This window comes from Oncorhynchus mykiss, chromosome 12 (genome assembly GCF_013265735.2).
Source record: "Oncorhynchus mykiss isolate Arlee chromosome 12, USDA_OmykA_1.1, whole genome shotgun sequence".
NCBI lineage: Eukaryota > Metazoa > Chordata > Actinopteri > Salmoniformes > Salmonidae > Oncorhynchus > Oncorhynchus mykiss.
Window position 1 is genome coordinate 62,280,463 of NC_048576.1, and position 25,430 is coordinate 62,305,892.

Consider the following 25,430-nt stretch of genomic DNA (forward strand, 5'->3'; position numbering starts at 1 on the left):
AACAACAAGTGGGACACAATCATGAAGTGGAACGACATTTATTGGATATTTCAAACTTTTTTAACAAATCAAAAACTGAAAAATTGGGCGTGCAAAATTATTCAGCCCCTTTACTTTCAGTGCAGCAAACTCTCTCCAGAAGTTCAGTGAGGATCTCTGAATGACCCAATGTTGACCTAAATGACTAATGATGATAAATACAATCCACCTGTGTGTAATCAAGTCTCCGTATAAATGCACCTACACTGTGATAGTCTCAGAGGTCCGTTAAAAGCGCAGAGAGCATCATGAAGAACAAGGAACACACCAGGCAGGTCCGAGATACTGTTGTGAAGAAGTTTAAAGCCGGGTTTGGATACAAAAAGATTTCCCAAGCTTTAAACATCCCAAGGAGCACTGTGCAAGCGATAATATTGAAATGGAAGAGTATCAGACCACTGCAAATCTACCAAGACCTGGCCGTCCCTCTAAACTTTCAGCTCATACAAGGAGAAGACTGATCAGAGATGCAGCCAAGAGGCCCATGATCACTCTGGATGAACTGCAGAGATCTACAGCTGAGGTGGGAGACTCTGTCCATAGGACAACAATCAGTCGTATATTGCACAAATCTGGCCTTTATGGAAGAGTGGCAAGAAGAAAGCCATTTCTTAAAGATATCCATAAAAAGTGTTGTTTAAAGTTTGCCACAAGCCACCTGGGAGACACACCAAACATGTGGAAGAAGGTGCTCTGGTCAGATGAAACCAAAATTGAACTTTTTGGCAACAATGCAAAACGTTATGTTTGGCTTAAAAGCAACACACCATCCCCACTGTCAAACATGGTGGTGGCAGCATCATGGTTTGGGCCTGCTTTTCTTTAGCAGGGACAGGGAAGATGGTTAAAATTGATGGGAAGATGGATGGAGCCAAATACAGGACCATTCTGGAAGAAAACCTGATGGAGTCTGCAAAAGACCTGAGACTGGGACGGAGATTTGTCTTCCAACAAGACAAACATAAAGCAAAATCTACAATGGAATGGTTCAAAAATAAACATATCCAGGTGTTAGAATGGCCAAGTCAAAGTCCAGACCTGAATCCAATCGAGAATCTGTGGAAAGAACTGAAAACTGCTGTTCACAAATGCTCTCCATCCAACCTCACTGAGCTCGAGCTGTTTTGCAAGGAGGAATGGGAAAAAATGTCAGTCTCTCGATGTGCAAAACTGATAGAGATATACCCCAAGCGACTTACAGCTGTAATCGCAGCAAAAGGTGGCGCTACAAAATATTAACTTAAGGGGGCTGAATAATTTTGCACGCCCAATTTTTCAGTTTTTGATTTGTTAAAAAAGTTTGAAATATCCAATAAATGTCGTTCCACTTCATGATTGTGTCCCACTTGTTGTTGTTTCTTCACAAAAAATATAAAGTTTTAGATCTTTATGTTTGAAGCCTGAAATGTGGCAAAAGGTCGCAAAGTTCAAAGGGGACGAATACTTTCGCAAGGCACTGTATCCATAGCTAGGCCCATTTTCCTTTTTCTTTTTTTTTTAAGATCAAAGGGTATTCAATTAATTGGAGTGACAGAATATCTGACAAGACTGTTGTTTTTTTATGTAAAGATATAGCCTAATTGTATTATTGTCTGTAGTAGAAGCCTACATCCATATATGGCCAGTTATGTAAACTCTAGCATTGATTTATGCTGCAATAGATGTTCAATTGGTAATATAAATGTTTGTCTTCTTCTAATGCCTCTTAAGCAGGTGTACATTTATGAGTCTTGTCCTTGAGGCAGAACTGAGTGATTTCAGCTAATTTGCTGTGTCATCATATTGGTCTCTGACTTGTGGTCAGACTCGCTCAGGCGGAAACAAAGTGACATTTGCACCCATGCTGATTTGAATGTCATTGAAAGAACAGAAAGGTGTCAAATACATTTTGCGCAAATGTCTTTTCTGAATGTAAAAGTAATCCTAGAAGTAACCATCTAGTTTTTCAAAAGTATCTGTAATCGGATTACAATATTTTTGCTGGTAAAGTAACGAATTGCGGTCAGAGTTTTTAATTTTTGTTAGTAATCCATGTAATCCGTTATTCCCCAATCCTAACTGCATGGTTGCTATGTGGTTTGTTCAGTTGACCTGCTGAGTTCATAGAGTTTCTGTGTAATTGTTGGCGTTAGACCTAAAACTGTGTCAAACAGATCTATTCGTGCGTCTGGGAACATTGGTGTTTTAATGTTTTTTTTTATCAGTTTAGGTTAACCTCAGCTGCTGCATGTTTTCAGTGATACCAGTATGTGAATGACATTCATCTGTAAATCCATGTGATCCTTTGGGTTAGGCTTCGGTGAGAATTGAATGAGCCCAAGAAACATAATCCTGTAACTGGCAACTAAGTTAAAAGAAAAACTTGAAAACCTAACCATCTCTCTCTCCCTCTCTTCTCTCCTACAGTACTGTGCGTTCCTCTCCCTTCTGTTCATCCTCATCTCCATCACCACCTTCTGCCTGGAGACGCACGAGGCCTTCAACACCATCTACAACAAAACGGAGAACGTGACGGTGGGCAATGTGACGCGCCAGGAGATCGTCTACGAGGTGGTGACCGACGGCTGGCTCACCTATGTGGAGGGAACGTGCGTCATCTGGTTCACCATCGAGGTCATGATGCGCGTGATCTTCTGCCCTTGCAAGAAGGAGTTCTTCAGTAGCACCCTCAATATCATTGACTTTATTGCCATCATGCCCTTCTACCTGGAGGTGGCGCTGAGCGGCCTGGATTCCAAAGCCGCCAAAGACGTGTTGGGCTTCCTGCGAGTGGTGCGCTTCGTCAGGATCCTGCGTATCTTCAAGTTGACTCGTCACTTCGTGGGCCTGCGGGTGCTGGGCCACACGCTCCGCGCCAGTACCAACGAGTTCCTCCTCCTCATCATCTTCCTCGCCCTCGGAGTGCTCATCTTCGCCACCATGATCTACTACGCCGAGCGCATCGGCGCCGACCCTGACGACCCTACGGCCGCCAAACACACAAACTTCAAGAACATCCCCATTGGCTTCTGGTGGGCCGTGGTCACCATGACCACTCTGGGCTACGGGGACATGTACCCCGAGACGTGGTCGGGGATGCTGGTGGGCGCGCTGTGCGCCCTGGCGGGGGTGCTGACCATCGCCATGCCTGTGCCCGTCATCGTCAACAACTTTGGCATGTACTACTCACTGGCCATGGCCAAGCAGAAGCTGCCCAAGAGGAAGGGCAAGCACATCCCTCGGCCCACCATGCCGGGCTCGCCCAACTACTGCAAGCCAGACGCCCTGGCCATGGCCACCGCCGGGCCGGGTATGGTGAGCTCAGGCAGCCTGGGGGGAGGGGACTGCCCTCTGGCCCAGGAGGAGATCATCGAGATCAACAGGACAGGTGGGTAGATCAGGGGAGGGAGGAGAGGGATGGAGAGAGGGAAGGGGAGGAGAGGCGTGTGTGTGCACGCACCTGTGTGTGTGTGTGGTGTGTTTGTGTGTGAGGATGCAGTATATTTGGAATCTATCTAGAGTGACTGACTGCTGGTGACCTGCAGCATCCCTCACACTAATATGACAATATTATGATCAAATTACACCGATCACTCTCTCTACATGATGCGGTGTCTCGGCTTGCCTGTGAGTCACATGTAACTAACCCAATGTACCACAACATATACCCCATGTCTGAATCACTGTACTGTAGTTAAGATACTGGAACAGTCTTAAATAGCACTCTGTCAGATTATGGTTCCCAACCATCACAATCCTCCCTTTCTACCATGACCGCATGTGTGGGTATGTGGTGTGTGTGTTTCCATCCCTCTCCAGTATGTAGAGTTAACCCGATTAGAGAGTGTGGGGAGAAATGAAGTGGATCTGTAACCATGTTAAATAGGGAAGCTGAGGCCGCGCACACGCACACACACACACACACACGCGCACACACGCACACACACACACACACACACGCTGATGAAGTCAGATAGACACCATAACTCTGTATAGAGCAGGGTGATCCCATAATCTAACCCCCCCAGCCACCCCTCCACCCTCATCCTTCTCTCTCTGCTGGGGAGCTCTCAACACGCCGGCTTTAACGTTTATAAATATTTGGTTGGGAAGATTGGCCTGTCAAAACGCTGTTTGACAGTGGACAGAAAAGCAATTAAACTTGAAGAGTAGAGCGGGTGGAGGGTTGGGGGGGGGGGGGGGGGGGGGTGGATTGAGAGAAGGATTAGTTATGACAAGAGAGAACTTGAGAAGCATGTAAAATGGCATTAGAGAGGGCCCCTCAATTTACACATGTAGGCTACTCAGAGCGAGACACACACATGCATGTACACACACACACAAGTACTGGAATCGGTGTTTGGCCTCCATTTAAATATTGAGTACTCAAAATGTTCAAATGCAACTATTTAGCAGGTTACATTTAAAAGCGCTGACAACATGTCTGTCAGATGTGAGTATGTCAAGGGCAGTGAATGTTAAAGTTGTGTATCAGAACAAGCAGTATTTGGAACAACCGATGGCATACCACAAGCTTTTTTCGCCTTCAGCCATGTTTAACGCAAACATGCCAGTACTGTACATTTGTTTTCATGCGAGTACTCGAACACAGACATTACCTTCAAATACCTATCCCAAAAACACGCTCTGGCACACACACACACACACACACACACACACACACACTGTTCCCATAGACTTCCAATCATTGAGCCAATGACTATACATTTAAAAGCGCATCTTGGCAGAAATATATATAAAATATTACATCATATTTTTTGTAGCGGTGGCAAAACTGTAGCAGTGGTGGGCCACTGCTGCTAAATGAATATGGGGAAACACTGCACTCACACAGACTTACATACATTTGTACATCATATAGGCCTATTTCCCTCTTGCACTAGCCATCCACCCACACTAGTAATAAATAGGTGTGTGTGTGTGTGTGTGTAGACATGCCAGTCCCGATCAGCTGGTGTGTTCACACAGCCGAAAGAGCTCCTTCTGTCAGCACAGCTTACAGCCCAGGAGAGGAGACAAGTGTAGCGCAGTTGTTAGTCCCGTGTAGCGCAGTTGGTAGCACATGGCTGCTTGCAGCGCTAGGATTGTGGGTTCAATTCCCACAGGGGACCAGTATCAAAAAAGTATGAAAATACTCACCACTGAGTATTTTCTCACTACTGTAAGTCGCTCTGGATAAGAGTTTCTGCTAAATGACTAAAATGTAAATAAGAAGAGACAGGAGAGAGGATTGGTGAGGAGAAGCGGTTGCTACAAAACGTAACAAATACAATAAGAGCGGAGAGGTTTTGAACCTGATCTCTTTCCTGTTACCTTGATCTACTTTTCAATTCCAGTTTTTCTGTTTTGCTTTCTTTTACTCCATCTAGGCTCAGTCTGTTTGAAAGTTGTAGGGTCAGTTTCCACCTAGTCCTAGACTAAAAAAAAACTGATTTAAATGAAGGATTTCCATTGAACATGCGGTTTAGTCCTGGGATCTTTTATTTCAGCTCGTAAGGCATGGTACTGACACTTTTCATTTGTACGGTCAAGATGGAGGCAGGGCAGTGACGCTAAGCGTGTTGTGTCTCACACTTTGTTTGTGTCAAGTGTTACAAGTTTTTATTACTTAGAGAGTTGTCATCAAACAAGTGGCAAAATCTAAAATCCTACAGGATCAAAGCAACCAATGTGTTAAAATCGCTAGTTAACCAAGCGGTGACATCTGCCGGTTTCCACATGAAAGCCGAGAGAGGATGCATCTGTGCTGTGACTGACTTTCTAGACACGCTTGGGCTGACTAGCCTTGGATACTCCTCCACGGTCAGGTGTTCCATCTGTGTTCCGGCAATCTACCGGAGTCTTCTGACTCCTTTTCTGCCTTGCTGTGCTGTGTGGTGGAAGCCAGAGGTCGGTATCTGCGCTGTGACATAACGTCTAGATGCGCTGGGCTTCCTAGCTCAGGATATCCCTGCTGGGTGGACTCGCCACCGGTGATTGGCCCATCTACTGGGCCCACTGCTGCCTCACTGTGTGGTAGCATACTGCAAGGCGACTGGGCGCATTGACCATATCCACACACTGGGCGAAATCCCTGTCAGCACATTCCTGCAGCAGCTGTTGAACGCGCTAGCATTCTAAAATGCTGACCAGACCGCTCACGTGCGCCATCGTGCGCATGTTGATTTTGTCCACCCACCAGATGCGATCAGGACACGCAGGTTGAAATATCAAAACGAACTCTAAATTTTTTAACTTGGGTCAAACGTTTTGAGTAGCCTTCCACAAGCTTCCCACAATAAGTTGGGCAAATTTTGGCCCGTTCCTCCTGACAGAGCTGTTGTAACTGAGTCAGGTTTGTAGGCCTCCTTGCTCGCACACGCTTTTTCAGTTCTGCCCACAAATGTTCTATAGGATTGAGGTCAGAGCTTTGTGATGGACACTACAATATCCTGACTTTGTTGTCCTTAAGCCATTTTGCCACAACTTTGGAAGTATGCTTGGGGTCATTGTCCATTTGGAAGACGCAAGCTTTAACTTCCTGACTGATGTCTTGAGATGGTGCTTCAATATATCCACATAATTTTCATTCGTCATGATGCCATCTATTTTGTGAAGTGCACCAGTCCCTCATGCAGCAAAGCATCCCCACAACATGATGCTGTGTGTTTCACGGTTGGGATGGTGTTCTTCGGCTTGCAAGCCTCCCCCTTTTCCCTCCAAACATAATGATGGTCATTATGGCCAAACAGTTTTATTTTTGTTTCATCAGACCAGAGGACATTTCTCCAAAAAGTACAATCTTTGTCCTCATGTGCAGTTGCAAACCGTAGTCTGGCTTTTTATGGAGGTTTTGGGGCAGTGGCTTCTTCCTTGCTGAGCGGCCTTTCAGGTTATGTCAATATAGTACTCATTTTACTGTGGATATAGATACTTTTGTACCTGTTTCCTCCAGCTTCTTCACAAGGTCCTTTGCTATTGTTCTGGGATTGATTTGCACTTTTTGCACCAAAGTACATTCATCTCTAGGAGGCAGCACGGGTCTCCTCCCTGAGCGGTATGACGGCTGCATGGGCCCAATGCTATAAATTCTTGCGACTATTGTTTGTACAGACGAACGTGATACCTGCAGGCGTTTGGAAATTGCTCCCAAGGATGAACCAGACTTGTTGAGGTTTACAATTTTTAACTGAGGTCTTCAAATCAAATCAAAGTTTATTTGTCACGTGCACCGAATACAACAGGTGTAAACCTTACAGTGAAATGCTTACTTACAGGCTCTAACCAATGGTTTGTGTGTGTGTGTGTGTGTGTGTGTAGGTAAGTAAAGAAATAAAACAACAGTAGAAAGACATTTGAAAAAAGAGTGGCAAGGCTATATACAGACACCTGTTAGTCAGGCTTATTGAGGTAGTATGTACATGTAGGTATCGTTAAAGTGACTGTGCATATATGATAAACAGAGAGTAGCAGAAGCGCAAAAAGAGGGTTTGGCAGGTGGTGGGACACAATGCAGATAGCCCAGTTAGCCAATGTGCGGGAGCACTGGTTGGTCTGGACAATTTAGGAAGCATGTACATGAATGTATAGTTAGTGACTATGCATATAAAATAAGCAGAGAGTAGCAGCAGCGTAAAAGAGGGGTTTGGGTGGGGGGCACACAATGCAAATAGTCCGGGTAACCATTGGTTACCTGTTCAGGAGTCTTATGGCTTGGGGGTAAAAACTGTTGAGAAGCCTTTTTGTCCTAGACTTGGCACTCCGGTACCGCTTGCCATGCGGTAGTAGAGAGAACAGTCTATGACTGGGGTGGCTGGGGTCTTTGACAATTTTTAGGGCCTTCCTCTGACACCACCTGGTGTAGAAGTCCTGGATGGCAGGCAGCTTTGCCCCAGTGATGTACTGGGCCGTACGCACTACCCTCTGAATCAAATCAAATCACATTTATTTGTCACATACACATGGTTAGCAGATGTTAATGCGGGTGTAGCGAAATGCTTGTGCTTCTAGTTCCGACAATGCAGTAATAACCAACGAGTAATCTAACTAACAATTCCAAAACTACTACCTTATACACACAAGTGTAAAGGGATAAAGAATATGTACATAAAGATATATGAATGAGTGATGGTACAGAGCGGCATAGGCAAGATGCAGTAGATGGTATCGAGTACAGTATATACATATGATATGAGTATTGTAAGGTATGTAAACAAAGTGGCATAGTTTAAAGTGGCTAGTGATACATTTATTACAACGATGCAGTAGATGATATAGAGTACAGTATATACATATGAAATGAATAATGTAGGGTATGTAAACATTATATTAAGTAGCATTGTTTAAAGTGGCTAGTGATATATTTTACATCAATTCCCATCAATTCCCATTATTAAAGTGGCTGTAGTTGAGTCAGTGTGTTGGCAGCAGCCACTCAATGTTAGTGGTGGCTGTTTAACAGTCTGATGGCCTTGAGATAGAAGCTGTTTTTCAGTCTCTCGGTCCCAGCTTTGATGCACCTGTACTGACCTCGCCTTCTGGATGATAGCGGGGTGAACAGGCAGTGGCTCGGGTGGTTGTTGTCCTTGATGATCTTTATGGCCTTCCTGTGACATCGGGTGGTGTAGGTGTCCTGGAGGGCAGGTAGTTTGCCCCCGGTGATGCGTTGTGCAGACCTCACTACCCTCTGGAGAGCCCTACGGTTGTGGGCGGAGCAGTTGCCGTACCAGGCGGTGATACAGCCTGAAGTGCCTTGCGGTCAGATGCCGAGCAATTGCCGTACCAGGCAGTGATGCAGCCAGTCAGGATGCTATCGATGTTGCAGCTGTAGAACCTTTTGAGGATCTCAGGACCCATGCCAAATCTTTTTAGTTTCCTGACGGGGAATAGGCTTTGTCGTGCCCTCTTCATGACTGTCTTGGTGTGTTTGGACCAATCTAGTTTGTTGTGGATGTGGACACCAAGGAATTTGAAGCTCTCAACCTGCTCCACTACAGCCCCATTGACAAGAATGGGGACTTGCTCGGTGCTCGTTTTCCTGTAGTCCACAATCATCTCCTTAGTCTTGGTTACATTGAGGGATAGGTTGTTATTCTGGCACCACCCGGCCAGGTCTCTGACCTCCTCCCTATAGGCTGTCTCGTCGTTGTTGGTGATCAGGCCTACCACTGTTGTGTCGTCAGCAAACTTAATGATGGTGTTGGAGTCATGCCTGGCCATGCAGTCGTGGTTGAACAGATAGTACAGGAGGGGACTGAGCACGCACCCCTGGGGAACTCCAGTGTTGAGGATCAGCGTGGCAGATGTGTTGCTACCAACCCTCACCACCTGGGGGCGGCCTGTCAGGAAGTCCAGGATCCAATTGCAGAGGGAGGTGTTTAGTGCCAGGATCCTTAGCTTAGTGATGAGCTTTGAGGGCACTACGCTGAGCTGTAGTCAATGAACAGCATTCTCACATAGGTGTTCCTTTTGTCCAGGTGGGAAAGGGCAGTGTGGAGTACAATAGAGATTGCGTCATCTGTGGATCTATTTGGGCGGTATGCAAATTGGAGTGGGTCTAGGGTTTCTGGGATAATGGTGTTGATGTGAGCCATTACCAGCCTTTTCAAAGCACTTCAAGGCTACGGACGTGAGTGCTACGGGTCTGTAGTCATTTAGGCAGGTTGCCTTTGTGTTCTTGGGCACAGGGACTATGGTGGTCTGCTTGAAGCATGTTGGTATTACAGACTCAATCAGGGACATGTTGAACATGTCAGTGAAGACACCTGCCAGTTGGTCAGCACATGCCCGGACCACACGTCCTGGTAATCCGTCTTGCCCCGCAGTCTTGTGTATGATGATCTGTTTAAAGGTCTTACTCACGTCGAATACGGAGAGCGTGATCACACAGTCGTCCGGAACAGCTGTTGCTCGTCTCGAAGCGAGCATAGAAGTGATTTAGCTCATCTGGTAGGCTCGTGTCACTATGGGCAGCTCGCGGCTGTGCTTCCCTTTGTAGTCTGTAATAGTTTGCAAGCCCTGCCACATCCGACGAGCGTTGGAGCCGGCGTAGTATGATTCAATCTTAGTCCTGTATTGACGCTTTGCCTGTTTGATGGTTCGTCGCAGGGCATAGCGGGATTTCTTGTAAGCTTCCGGGTTAGAGTCCCGCACCTTGAAAGCGGCAGCTCTACCCTTTAGCTCAGTGCGAATGTTGCCTGTAATCCATGGCTTCTGGTTGGGGTATGTACGTACAGTCACTGTGGGGACGACGTCCTCTCTGCACCTATTGATAAAGCCAGTGACTGATGTGGTGTATTCCTCAATGTCATCGGAAGAATCCCGGAACATGTTCCAGTCTGTGATAGCAAAGCAGTCCTGTAGTTTAGCATCTGCTTCATCAGACCATTTTTTTATAGACCGAGTCACTGGTGCTTCCTGCTTTAATTTTTGCTTGTAAGCAGGAATCAGGAGGATAGAGTTGTGGTCGGATTTACCAAATGGAGGGCGAGCTCTGTACTCATCTCTGTGTGTGGAGTACAGGTGATCTAGAATTGTTTTCCCTCTGGTTGAACATTTAACATGTTGATAGAGATTTGGTAGAACTGATTTAAGTTTCCCTGCATTAAAGTCTCCGGCCACTAGGAGCGCCGCCTCTGGGTGAGTGGTTTCCTGTTTGCTTATTTCCTTATATAGCTGGCTGAGTGCGGTCTTAGTACCAGCATCTGTCTGTGGTGGTAAATAAACAGCCACGAAAAGTATAGCTGAGAACTCTCTAGACAAGTAGTGTGGCCTGGAGTTTATCACAATATACTCAACTTCAGGCGAGCAAAATCTAGAGACTTCCTTAGATTTTGTGCACCAGCTGTTGTTTACAAATATGCACAGACCGCCCCCCTCGTCTTACCTGTTCTATCCTGCCGGTGCAGAGTGTATCCTTCTAGCTGAATATCCATGTCGTCATTCAGCCACGATTCCGTGAAACATAGGATATTACAGTTTTTTATGTCCCGTTGGTAGGATATTCGTGATCTCATCTAGTTTATTGTCCAATGATTGCACGTTGGCGAGTAATATTGACGGTAACGGCAGCTTTCCTAGTTGTCTTCTGCGGGTCCGGACGAGGCATCCGGCTCTTCTTCCTCTCCGTCGCTTCCTTTTGTGAATGATTGGTATGTCTGCCCTGTGGGGTGTTCGGAGAATATCGTGTGAGTCCTGCTTGCTGCTTGCTTGCTGCTTGCTGTTGTTGTTGATGCTGAAGAAATCTTTGTCTAATCCGAGGTGAGTGATCGCTGTCCTGATATCCAGAAGCTCTTTTCTGCTGTAAGATACGGTTGCAGAAACATTATGTACAAAATAATTTACAACTATCGCGAAAAAAAAACACATAGCACAATTGGTTAGGAGACCGTAAAACGGCGGCCATCTCCTCCGGCGCCATCATACCATCTTGGCCTATTTTCTTTTGATTTTCCCATGATGTCAAGCAAAGAAGCACTGAGTTTGAAGGTAGGCCTTGAAATACATCCACAGGTACACCTCCAATTGACTCAAATGATGTCAATTAGCCTATCAGAAGCTTCTAAAGCCATGACATAATTTTCAGAAAATGTCTAAGCTGTTTAAAGGCACAGTCAATTTAGTGTATGTAAACTTCTGACCCACTGGAATTACAGTGAATTATAAGTGAAATAATCTGTCAAAAAATCTTTGGGAAAAATGACTTGTGTCATGCACAAAGTCGATGTCCTAACCGACTTGCCAAAACTATAGTTTGTTAACAAGAAATTTGTGGAGCGGTTGAAAAACAAGTTTTAATGACTCCAACCTAAGTGTATGTAAACGTCCGACTTCAACTGTATATGCAAATAAACAATGGTGTATGTATAGTCAGTAGTGTAAGTGAGTGGTCTCGTGTATAGATGTGATCACGAGGAGTGTTGAAAGATGCCAAAGCAAGCCGGACACAAAAACACCACAACCAAAATCAAACAGTGTGTCTGCATGGAGAGAGCCTCTTCAATGATTGGGGAAGAGGTGTATATATCCCGGGACACACCCGGGCCCAGGTGTGTCCCATTTCGCTGACGACCCTCCCGGCTCCGCCCACCGACATCCTAATAAAGAAAACCAGAGCAAAGAGAGAGGATACGGCAGACAGAGTGGAAGGGTCGTCACAGTAACCAAGGCACGAACGCTCGGGCACCCACTTGGTTTCTAACGCTACTAGACGTGTAGGCTACAGCATTTTTTAGGGCATTTAAGGATTCAAAAGACTGACTCAGCATATTTTAAGTTGTTTTCTTTTTGTGGTAGTGAACTGTTGGATTCAGTGGTTAAAATGGGTGTTTTTGTACAAATGGTTTTAATTGCTGCATACATGGGTTATGGCTTATTGTTTTTGATCATTCAGACTGTGCAATCTAATCTCCCTAACCCAGAGATACCGCTAGACTCTACTTTAACGGATGTTATATCAGCTTTTATCTTTCAGAGGGATCCCATTGTGTTACCATTTGACTCCTACTGTGACATGTTCATAACACATTTCCATCTACAGGGTTTGGTGTGGCTGAAAACGGTGTTTGTTGTATCAGATGACTGTAGTTTGGATTATTTGAAATCATCAAAGTGCAGAGAGATTTGAGGAAGAAACAAATCATGGTGTTGTATTATTTGTCTGCTTTAGGTGTCAGGAAACATTCACCCAAACCCAGGCCCATTGGCTATGGATCAGGAAACATTCACCCAAACCCAGGCCCATTGGCTATGGATCAGGAAACATTCACCCAAACCCAGGCCCATTGACTATGGATCAGGAAACATTCACCCAGGCCCAGGCCCATTGGCTATGGATGAACTTCCCACTCCAAATGATTTTAAAACTAGATCAGGGTTGGGACTGATGCATATTAATGTGAGGAGCCTAATGCCGGAAATTGACATGATAAAAGTCTAGGTTCACACTGCTGACCCAGATGTCTTAGTTCTGTCCGAGACCTGGCTTAAGAAATCTGTTCTAAATCAGTCTCGAGGCTTGGATGGTTATGATGTTTATCGCTGGGACTGGCGAAGTAAAGGGGAGGACGTATAGCCATCTATACTAGACAGATATGTGGCTACTGAGCTAAGGTCTTTTATCTAAACCAAAACAGTTTGAGTTTTTAGCATTGAAACTGCAGTTATCGAAAGCTGTGAACTTAAGATATAATGGGATGTCGTAGACCTCCACCTGCAAAAGTAGAATCCCTGGATTCTCTGGCTGAACTGATGCGTGGTTGGGGAGGAAATGATATGGTCCTATAAACTGGGACTGGTTATCTCCAAACTGTGCAATACACTGCATTTTACTCACATTATAAATGCAGTCACAAGACTCAGTCCAAAAGACATCTCTTAACTCAACACTTATTGATGTTATTAACCATCCCCATAAATACTCGGCCGTTGGTATTTTCCCTAATGATTTAAGTGATCGGTGTGCAGTTACTTGCGTTATAGACACCAAAAAGTGCCCCCTCGAGTTCATAGTCCAACTACATTTTACGCAGTTCTGTGAGCAGGCATTCCTGCAGCCTACGTCTGGAAAGCAGCCTGCGTCACGCCTTTACATACGGGTGGAGGGAGTTATCCCTGTTGGATAACTATCGTCTCATATCTAAACTGTCTGCACTGGCAAATGTTTTGGAAAACCTGGTGAACTCGCAGTTGAAAGACTTTCTTTACAATAACTCAGTTTTATCTCAATTCCAGTCGGGTTTTTAGAGCCAAACATAGTACAATTATTGCAGTAATTAAGGTTGTCGGTGATATTCTAGATGCTCAGGACAAGACAAATCACTGCCTTTTCACTTTTTGATTGACTTATCGAAGGCCTTGGACACTGTTGATCATGCCCTGTATAGACTAAAAAAGGTTGGTTTAAGTGTCGATTCATTGGATTGGTTCCAGAACTACCTTTCAGACAGAACACAGTTTGTAGCTCAGGAGGGTGTGACATCTGAGTTTACAAGGCTTACAAAAAGAGTTCCCCAGGGCTCAATTTTAGGTCTGATCCTTTTTAATTTACAAGGTATATACAGTGGGGCAAAAAAGTATTTAGTCAGCCACCAATTGTGCAAGTTCTCCCACTTAAAAGGATGAGAGAGGCCTGTAATTTTCATCATATGTACACTTCAACTATGACAGACAAAATGAGAAAAAAAATCCAGAATATCACATTGTAGGATTTTTTATGAATTTATTTGCAAATTATGGTGGAAAATAAGTATTTGGTCAATAACAAAAGTTTATCTCAATACTTTGTTATATACCCTTTGTTGGCAATGACAGAGGTCAAATGTTTTCTGTAAGTCTTCACAAGGTTTTCACACACTGTTGCTGGTATTTTGGCCCATTCCTCCATACAGATCTCCTCTAGAGCAGTGATGTTTTGGGGCTGTTGCTGGGCAACACGGACTTTCAACTCCCTCCAAAGATGTTCAATGGGGTTGAGATCTGGAGACTGGCTAGGCCACTCCAGGACCTTGAAATGCTTCTTACGAAGCCACTCATTCGTTGCCCGGGCAGTGTGTTTGGGATCGTTGTCATGCTGAAAGACCCAGCCACGTTTCATCTTCAATGCCCTTGCTGATGGAAGGAGGTTTTCACTCAAAATCTCACGATACATGGCCCCATTCATTCTTTCCTTTACACGGATCAGTCGTCCTGGTCCCTTTGCAGAAAAACAGCCCCAAAGCATGATGTTTCCACCCCCATGCTTCACAGTAGTTATGGTGTTCTTTGGATGCAACTCAGCATTCTTTGTCCTCCAAACACGACGAGTTGGGTTTTTACCAAAAAATTATATTTTGGTTTGATCTGACCATATGACATTCTCCCAATCTTCTTCTGGATCATCCAAATGCTCTCTAGCAAACTTCAGACGGGCCTGGACATGTACTGGCTTAAGCAGGGGGACACGTCTGGCACTGCAGGATTTGAGTCCCTGGCGGCGTAGTGTTACTGATGGTAGGCTTTGTTACTTTGGTCCCAGCTCTCTGCAGGTCATTCACTAGGTCCCCCCGTGTGGTTCTGGGATTTTTGCTCACCGTTCATGTGATCATTTTGACCCCACGGGGTGAGATCTTGCGTGGAGCCCCAGATCAAGGGAGATTATCAGTGGTCTTGTATGTCTTCCATTTCCTAATAATTGCTCCCACAGTTGATTTCTTCAAACCAAGCTGCTTACCTATTGCAGATTCAGTCTTCCCAGCCTGGTGCAGGTCTACAATTGTGTTTCTGGTGTCCTTTGACAGCTCTTTGGTCTTGCACATAGTGGAGTTTGGAGTGTGACTGTTTGAGGTTGTGGACAGGTGTCTTTTATACTGATAACAAGTTCAAACAGGTGCCATTAATACAGGTAACGAGTGGAGGACAGAGGAGCCTCTTAAAGAAGAAGTTACAGGCCAGAAATCTTTCTTGTTTGTAGGTGACCAAATACTTATTTTCCACCATAATTTGCAAATAAATTCATAAAAAATCCTACAATGTGATTTTCAGGATTTTTTGTCCTCATTTTGTCTGTCATAGTTGAAGTGTACCTATGATGAAAATTACAGGCCTCTCTCATCTTTTTAAGTGGGAGAACTTGCACAATTGGTGGCTGACTAAATACTTTTTTTGCAGCACTGTACATGATATAGGGAAGACTCTGTTGACTCTGCAAATCTCCATCTGTACGCTGATGACACAATTATTTATCCTAGCGTGTCTAATATTGAGAAGGCTTTTCAGGACTTACAGTTGGCTTTTGATGTTTTTCAAAGGCAGCTTTTCCAATTGAAACTTGTGCTTAATGCATATAAAACAAAATGTTTGGTTTTCTCTTCCCTGAAAGTGAACAGATGGAGTCGCTTGCAGATTTGAACTATGAAAGGCCAGTAAATTTGTAGGGGCACCTCCTATAAGTATCTATGGATCTGGTTAGATGAAAGCTGAATTTTAAACAACACATGGATAACTTGACCAAGAAACTGAAGTTGGGTTTCTATTTTTATATATATATATATACAGTTGAAGTCGAAAGTTTACATGCCCTTAGGTTGGAGTCATTGAAGCTCATTGTTCAACCACTCCACAAATTTCTTGTTAACAAACTATAGTTTTGGCAAGTCGGTTAGGACATCTACTTTGTGCATGACACAAGTAATTTTCCAACAATTGTTTACAGACAGATTATTTAAGTTATAATTCACTGTATTACAATTCCAGTGGGTCAAAAGTTTACATACACTAAGTTGACTGTGCCTTTAAATAGCTTGGAAAATTCCAGAAAATGATGTCATGGCTTTACAAGCTTCTGATAGGCTAAAAGACATCATTTGAGTCAAATTGAGGTGTACCTGTGGATGTATTTCAAGGCCTACCTTCAAACTCAGCGATTATTTGCTTGACATCATGGGAAAATCAAAAGAAATCAGTTAAGACTGTAGACCTCCACAAGTCTAGTTCATCCTTGAGAGCAATTTCTGAACACCTGAAGGTGCCACGTTCATCTGTACAAACAATAGTATGCAAGTATAAACACCATGAGACCACGCAGTCGCCATACCGCTCAGGAAGGAGACGCATTCTGTCTCCTAGAGATGAACGTACTTTAGTGCGAAAAATGCAAATGAATCCCAGAACAACAGCAAAGGATCTTGTGAAGATGCTGGAGAAAAAAGGTATAAAAGTATCTATATCCACAGTGAAACGAGTCCTATATCGACAACCTGAAAGGCCGCTCAGCAAGGAAGAAGCCACTGCTCCAAAACCGCCATAAAAAAGCCAGACTACGGTTTGCAACTGCACATGGGGACAAAGATTGTACTTTTTTGAGAAATGTCCTCTGGTCTGATGAAACAAAAATAGAACTGTTTGGCCGTAATGACCATCGTTATGTTTGGAGGAAAAAGGGGGAGGCTTGCAAGCCGAAGAACACCATCCCAACCGTGAAGCACGGGGCTGGCAGCATGATGTTGTGGGGTTGCTTTGCTGCAGGAGGGACTGGTGCACTTTACAAAACAGATGGCATCTTGAGGGAGGAAAATTACGTGGCTATATTGAAGCAACATCTCAAGACATCAGTCAGGAAGTTAGATCTTGGTCGCAAATGGGTCTTCCAAATGGACAATGACCCCAAGTATACTTCCAACGTTGTGGCAAAATGGCTTAAGGACAACAAAGTCAAGGTATTGGAGTGGCCATCACAAAGCCCTGACCTCAATCCTATAGAACTGAATTGAAAAAAACTTGTGTGAGCAAGGAGGCCAACAAACCTGACTCAGTTACACCAGCTCTGTCAGGAGGAATGTGTCAAAAATTCACCTAACTTATTGTGGAAGCTTGTGGAAGGCTACCCAAAACGTTTAACCCGAGTTAAACAATTTAAAGGCAATGCTAACAAATACCAATTGAGTGTATGCAAACTTCTGACCCACTGGGAATGTGATGAAAGAAATAAAAGCTTAAATAAATCATTCTCTCTACTATTATTCTGACATTTCACATTCTTAAAATAAAGTGGTGATCCTAACTGACCTAAGACAGTGAATTTTTACTAGGATTAAATGTCAGGAATTGTGAAAAACTGAGTTTAAATGTATTTGGCTAAGGTGTATGTGAACTTCCAACTTCAACGAACTCGCTCTCTCCCGCTCTCTCTCTCTCTTTTATATATACACTGCTCAAAAAAATAAAGGGAACACTAAAATAACACATCCTAGATCTGAATGAATGAAATATTTTTATTAAATACTTTTTTCTTTACATAGTTGAATGTGCTGACAACAAAATCACACAAAAGTATCATCAAATTGATCAACCCATGGAGGTCTGGATTTGGAGTCACACTCCAAATTAAAGTGGAAATGGCCAAGTCAAATGGCCAAGTCAAAGTCCAGACCTGAATCCAATCGAGAATCTGTGGAAAGAACTGAATACTGCTGTTCACAAATGCTCTCCATCCAACCTCACTGAGCTCGAGCTGTTTTGCAAGGAGGAATGGGAAAAAATGTCAGTCTCTCGATGTGCAAAACTGATAGAGACATACCCCAAGCGACTTACAGCTGTAATCGCAGCAAAAGGTGGCGCTACAAAGTATTAACTTAAGGGGGCTGAATAATTTTGCACGCCCAATTTTTCAGTTTTTGATTTGTTAAAAAAGTTTGAAATATCCAATAAATGTCGTTCCATTTCATGATTGTGTCCCACTTGTTGTTGATTCTTCACAAAAAAATACAGTTTTATATCTTTATGTTTGAAGCCTGAAATGTGGCAAAAGGTCGCAAAGTTCAAGGGGGCCGAATACTTTCGCAAGGCACTGTATTTTTAAATGTAACCTTTATTTAACTAGACAAGTCAGTTAAGAACAAATTCTTATTTACAATGACGGCCTACTGGTGAACAGTGAGTTAACTGCCTTGTCCAGAACGACAGATTTGTACCTTGTCAGCTCGGAGATTCGACCCAGCAACCTTTCGGTTACCGACCCAACTCTCTAACCACTGCCGTTATTTCGAAAGGTTCTTGTTCAAAGCACTTTTTTTTAATCAGTGCTGGATTATGGTGACATTGTCTATATGCAGACCTCAGCAAGTACCTTCAACTCTGGACACTGTGTATCATGGTGCTTTAAGGTTTTGTGCAAATGCTGGATCACTCAATGTGATCTGTATGCTGTGGTGCAATGGACCACTCTCTCCACCAGGAGGCTAAAGCACTGCTGCACTTTTGTGTACAAAGCATTGATGGGACAACTCCCTTTGTATCTATGTTCCTTACTGACCAGGTCAGCCACTCAATACAGTCTTCGTTCACTGTCACTGCTGTCCTTGTCTGTTCCTAAGGCTAGAACTGAGAAGAGATGGGGAAACGGATATTTTTCCCATAATGCCCCTTCATCCTGGAACATGCTTCAAAAGATATTCAAGTTAGGGAAGTTAGTGTCCTTGCCTGTTTTTAAGGCTCTGATCGACAACACTGTTTGTGACAACTGCAGTTGTTTCTAATCGTCAATTGTATCTTTAACTTGCGACTCTGTCTTTGTGTGTTTATTTAGTATTTTTCCGCAATATTCTACGTACACGCTGCTATTTCCCTGTTTCGCCTTCTTGCCAGGTCGCCCTCGCAAAATAGTTTTTTTAACCTCAATGCTTCTGACCTGGTTAAATAAAGGTTCAATAAAAACAAATAGGGCTAAGCTTAATCTGTGTCTGGGAAACCAGTCTGAAGTCTAAGGCCGTCCTAAATAGTAGGTCTTTTTGATTATGTGGGAAAAAAAATCCGTTTTTTATTCTTTGTGAAATTTCAAAAATCCATTATACATGAAATGCCTGATGTCACAGTGATTTTGGCTTTTTTTTTCTCAGAGTAGAATTCTCTGCACACAGAGAGAGAATCGTCTTTTCACACCCACGTGTGTTCGACAACAGCTGAAGATGAACGAATAGAAATGAGAAAGTAAGTAAGCTATATACAGGGTCAGTTCCAGGGGTCAGTGCCAATAGCATATTTACAATGAACAATATAGCCTGACATGTTGCTTTAGTGTTGTTTGGAGTCAGAAGTACTAAACCCGCACTCAAAAACAACGGCATCAAGGAAGATTAAAGATGGCCTTTTCTTTTTTCTAATATGCTGTCAACTGGCGCGTGGCTGTGTCCTTTTGATAAATAATGCAGGTATAAACAGGTAAATTAAACAGATATTTACAGATTCATCCAGAATATCACAGTGTTCAAACTGTGTAGCTATTTGGACATGAGATGGATGAAGGTAAGATGTGGTAGTCAAGGGGAGAGAAGGTGGTGAAGAGGGGCAAAGAGGGAGGGAGGTACAAAGAGGTAAGGAGGGGCAGACTGTATAGTGATCTTCGTACTTCGGTTTTGTAGTTGGTAGAGTGAGTGATCTTCCCGAAGCCTCTTACTTTAATGAATCTTTGACCTCTTAATGTTCCGACGCCCCCTGGCTCCACTACCAGGTGTTGCTACAGCATCGTGTTATGCGCCTGTTTGAACACACACACACACACATGCTTACAGGCATCTGCACGCACGCACGCTCACACACACACGCTCAATGACATATACTGTACACGCTCACATATACACACCTCTCTCCCTCTCTCACCACTTTCCCTTTCTCTGTAATATGCTATTTACTGAATGTCTCTCTCTCTTTCTCTCACACTCCCTCTCTCTCCTGCTCTCTTTACTCTCTGCAATCTCTGTTCCTTTCTCTCAGTCTCTCTGCCCCCTACAATCCCCCCCCCCCCTCGCTGTCTCTCTGTGTGTCGTTGTGAGGTTTGGCCCTCTGGGTTATTTCTGTAAATTGTTGAGCAGTAACTCACGTCAAATTAGATTTGACAGCTGTGTCGGAAGCTATAAGCACAAGTTACCCCGCAGCATCTCACCGTGTGTGTGTGTGTGTGTGTGTGTGTGTGTACTGCGTGTGTGTGTGTACTGCGTGTGTGTTAACTGTGTGTGTGTGTACTGTGTGTTTGTGCGTACGAGTGCGCATGTATGTGCATATCTACACTCTATAGTATCTCTGTTCCCCCTCCCTCTCTCTTCCTCCCCCTTTCTCTCTTTCTCTCGCTGTCCCGCCCTCTCTCTTTTGCAGTGTGTGTGTTAATGTAATGATGCTCAGCTCAGTGTGTGCGTGCATGCGTGTGTGTGTGTGTGGACCTGGTGAGGCTGGGCTCCTGCCTCCTCTCCTCCACTGCAGTGTTTTGGTCACATCACAGGACACTAATGTTCTTTTCTCCCCCCTCTTTGCCTCCTTTCCTTCTTCTCGCCTCACTGTCTTCACCATGTACAACCCGCACTCTCGCTTTTAACAATCTCATCCTCTCCTCTTCTATTCATTTTGCCCTTGTGTCTTCCTCCCCCTCTCTCATTCTCACACATCGCCCTGCTCTCTGTCTCCTTCTTCGTTCCTGTCCTTCTCTACCTCCTTGTTCTTATTATCTCACCTTAAACCTAACTGCCATACCTTTCCCCATCCCCCCTTTTCCTGCCACTTGTTTCTTTCTCTGCCTTCTCGCCTCTCCATTTATCCCCCTCTTCTTACACATTCTTCCTTCTCCACTTCTCCTCCTCCTACCTCCTCTTCACTTCATCTCTCTCTCTTGCCCTCCACATATTTTCTCTTCCTCCTCTCCATCCTTTTACCTCTCCTTTTTCTCTCTCCCACCCTTCTCCTTCCCCCCCATTCCTTACACCCCACCTATCCACCTTCTCTTTCTTCCACCGTACTTATTTCTCCCCCTCTCCCACCTCCTCACCCTTCTCTGTCGACTCTCCTTACCTCTTCTTACATGCCTCCTTGTCTTCCCCCTCCCTCCAACCCATCCCTCCCCTATCTTTCTCCTCCTTCCCCTCTCTCCCCTCTCTTCTTCCCCCTACCCCTCTCCCCTCCAGATTCCAAGCAGAATGGCGACGCTGCCAACGCAGCCCTGGCTAACGAGGACTGCCCCACCATAGACATGGTGCTTGGGGAGGAGAGGAGTCCTGCTGCTGGGGGTCTGGGCACCGGCGGGAGCCGTGAGCGTTATCCCCATGACCGCGCCTGCTTCCTCCTCAGTACTGGAGAGTTCCGTGCTACAGACGGCAACGTGAGGAAAGGTACGCCCGGGTCAGGCTCAGGGTCAGGGCCGGGGTCAGAGCCGGGGTCAGAGTCAGGGGCAGCGCTCCGCCATACCCAAGGGTTCAGTAGCTCGACACTCAGCAGCTCAACACTCACTGTGTGCTCATGACACTCCCATACACATATGGCACATACACACACACACAAACACACACACACACACACGTACAGAACTATACACTTCAGAGCTGGTTCAAGTACCTTAGGTCAAATACTTTAATTAAACTCAACAGTATTTGAGGTGCGTTTGATTCAGCTTTGGGTTTGCTTTTGGAACTATTCTATTGGTTCCATCGTACCAGGCAAACGTAATCAAGTGTAGCTCTTGGAGGAATTTGGCTTACAATTCCCACACACAATTCACACATACATACGCACACACACACACAAACACACACACACACACACACACACACACACACTACGGAAACTCCAGGTAGTTCCCTACCTCCTCTCCTCTCCCCTAACCTCTCCCCCTCCTCATATTCCTCATAACCAATCATTTTGACTGACAGTCACAGACCCCACCCACAATATCCACATGCTGTTTTGAGCTGTCTCACTCTCCAAACCTTCCTATATGAACTGGGCTATGCCACATTATGGCATGAGTGAAATATCAATGGATTGATATTTTGTTGGCCCAGTTCCCACATGCTGTATTCAATTCCATTGGCACCCCACGTCTACTACTGTACATCTAAATGTGCTGCGGTGCTTTCCATTCCCGTTTTGGACGCTGGGGTTGTAAAATAACATGTAGGTATTATTGCCAGAGTTTGGTACATATCAATACAATATCAGTAGATATCAATAGTGGTCCGTTGTAGCTCGGATGGTTGAGCTCGGCGGCTTGCATCGCCAGTATAGTGGGTTCCACCTCCCATACGCAAAATGAATGCACACATGACGGCATGTCACTTTGGATAAAAAAATCTGCTAAATGGCATATATTATTACTCTATCATGAACCATATCGCCTTTCGACACACGGGCACTTTTACACGTACTCTATTTCAACCCACCGGTTTAGGCTCGTTTTTCTTTTCTTCTTTCTTCAGCTTTAATGCACATTTTCACAGATCTGTACAGTACGGTCGCTGACTGAATAGCTATCACACTGCATCTGGCTGTCAATCTGTCTTCTACTGCCTGTGGTCATGCTGTCTATCCTATTCTATCCTATCCTATCTATCTATCTATCTATCTATCTATCTATCTATACACAAAAGTATGTGGACACCCCTTCAAATGAGTGGATTTGGCTATTTAAGCCACACCCATTGCTGACAGGTGTATAAAATCGAGCACACAGTCATGCAATCTCCATAGACAAACATTGGCAGTAGAATGGCCTTACTGAAGAGCTCAGTGACTTTCAACGTGGAACCGTCATAGGATGCCACCTTTCCAACAAGTCAGTTCGTGAAATTTCTGCCCTGCTAGAGCTGCCCCAGTCAACTGTAAGTGCTGTTATTGTGAAGTGGAAACGTCTAGGAGCAACAACGGCTCAGCCGTGAAGTGGTAGGCCACACAAGCTCAGAGCACAGCACGTAAAAATCATCTGGCTTCAGTTGCAACACTCACTACGAAGTTCCAAACTTCCTCTGGAAGCAACGTCAGCACAAGAACTGTTCATCTGGAGTTTCATGAAATGGGTTTCCATGGCCGAGCAGCCGCACACAAACCTAAGATCACCATGCCAATGCCAAGTGTCGGCTGGAGTGGTGTAAACCCATTGGACTCTGGAGCAGTGGAAACGCGTTCTCTTGACTGATCAATCACGCTTCACCATCTGGCAGAGAACGCTACCTGCCCTAATGCTTAGTGCCAACTGTAAAGTTTGGTGGAGGAGGAATCATGGTCTGGGGCTGTTTTTCATGGTTTGGGCTAGGCCCCTTAGTTTCAGTGAAGGGAAATCTTAATGCTACAGCATACAGTGACATTCTAGAGGATTCTGCACTTCCAATTTTGTGGCAACTGTTTGGGGAATGCCCTTTCCTGTTTCAGCATGACAATGCCCCTGTGCACAAAGCGAGGTCCATACAGAAATGGTTTGTCGAGATCGTTGTGGAAGAACTTGACTGGCCTGCAGAGAGCCCTGACCTCAAACCCATCGAACACCTTTGGGATGAATTGGAACGCCAGCTGCGACCCAGGCATAATCGGCCAGCATCAGTGCTCAACCTCACTAGTGCTCTTGTGGCTGAATGGAAGCAAGTCCCCACAGCAATGTTCCAACATCTAGTGGAAAGCCTTCCCAGAATAGTGAAGGCTGTTATGGCAGCAAAGGGGGAGACTAACTCCATATTAATTCCCATAAGGGCGAGGATCAGGTGTCCACATACTTTTGGTCATGTAGTGTATCTCTCTATCTATCTATGGATATATCTATATTGTGGCTCTCATTCTGCCTCTCATTTATTGGTCATGCTTTCTTCCTCTTTGTCTCTCTCTCCTCTCCACACCCTGTCGGCTTGCTATCGCTCCACCCATCCATTCATCCTCCTCTCCCCTCTCCTCCTCCCCTCCACGCTTTCTCAATGGACATGCATGCTCTTTTTCATTTACCTTGTACCACTCACCTGCTTCTTCTTTCACCTGACATCCCCATGGTTCTACCTCCAACAATCCAACCCCTTCCACCCGCCATTTTGAACCGCCACCTCAACCTCAACCTAAAACGAACCCCTCCCCGCCCGGCCTGCCCCTGGCGTCCCCGATCCCAAATACACTCCTCTACAAACCCCACTCCAACACTCCCCTCACAACAAACACCAGACGCTGCAGCGGCCAGCCCGGCATCCCCCCCAGGAGAGGAGTGGTTCAAGCCGGAGGGGCCTCTGCTACAGCAGGACCTCAATGCAAACTCCGCCTCCTCCTGGATCAAACCATAGCAATACAGAGGTAACACAAAAGACACATACAGAAGTTTGGTTGAAAGCACAATGAGCAAAAACACAGTAACATGGCAAGTGTGCATCCACACACACACACGCACACGCACATGCACACACAAACACACACAAACCACATCAAAGCACACAAACGCACACACGAAGTAACATGGTATCCCCCCCGCCCCCACACACACACTCTTGAAAGGTTGTATGTTTAAGAATGCATGACAGTTAATTGCTTGTTACAGTAAAGCTTTAAGGTTTGGTTCAACATTTTCATGGTGGAATATGGTCCTAAGTGTAGGTTGGGAGGGTAAATGTGTGTGTGTGTGTGGGTGTGCGTGTGTGTGGGTGTGCGTGTGTGTGGGTGCGCGTGTGTGTGGGTGCGCGTGTGTGTGGGTGCGCGTGTGTGTGGGTGCGCGTGTGTGGGTGCGCGTGTGTGGGTGCATGTGCGTATGTGTGTGTGTTCGTGCATGTGTGTGGGTGCGCGTGCGTATGTGTGTGTTCGCGTGTGTGTTTGTGTGTGTGTGCATACAGTGCCCTCCTGAATTATTGACACCCTAGAACAACTGTTGGAACAAGAAAAGTCAGTGAAAACATGTAATTGTTATTTATCAGCTTGATCTTACACTCAAAATATCATATGAATCTGACCTTTAATTGAGTTAAAATTATTCATAGAAAAACATTTGTCATCAAGAAATACATTTTTTATTCAAAAACATGCACGTCACAATTATTGGCACCCCTGCATTTAGTGCTTTGGGCGTCCTCCCTTTGCCAAGATAAAAGCTCTGAGTCGCCTCCTATGATGTTTGATGAGGTGGGAGAACACATAGGGAGGGATTTGAGACCATTCCTCCC

The 25,430-nt window shown here is 44.9% G+C and overlaps 1 protein-coding gene across 4 annotated transcripts in view; it reads left to right on the forward strand.

Moving 5' to 3' along the window:
- Positions 1-25,430, forward strand: part of kcnc3a (potassium voltage-gated channel, Shaw-related subfamily, member 3a) — a 104,936-nt gene that overhangs the window by 42,459 nt on the left and 37,047 nt on the right. For 3 of the 4 annotated variants that reach the window (XM_021624413.2, XM_021624410.2, XM_036938012.1), the window contains exons 2-3: positions 2,446-3,406; positions 21,441-21,644. In XM_021624413.2, coding sequence (XP_021480088.1) covers positions 2,446-3,406; positions 21,441-21,644 — 1,165 coding nt within the window. Of the gene's footprint in view, positions 1-2,445; positions 3,407-21,440; positions 21,645-24,447; positions 24,930-25,430 lie in introns of those variants that run through there. The other variant, XM_021624411.2, reaches the window with a different exon arrangement.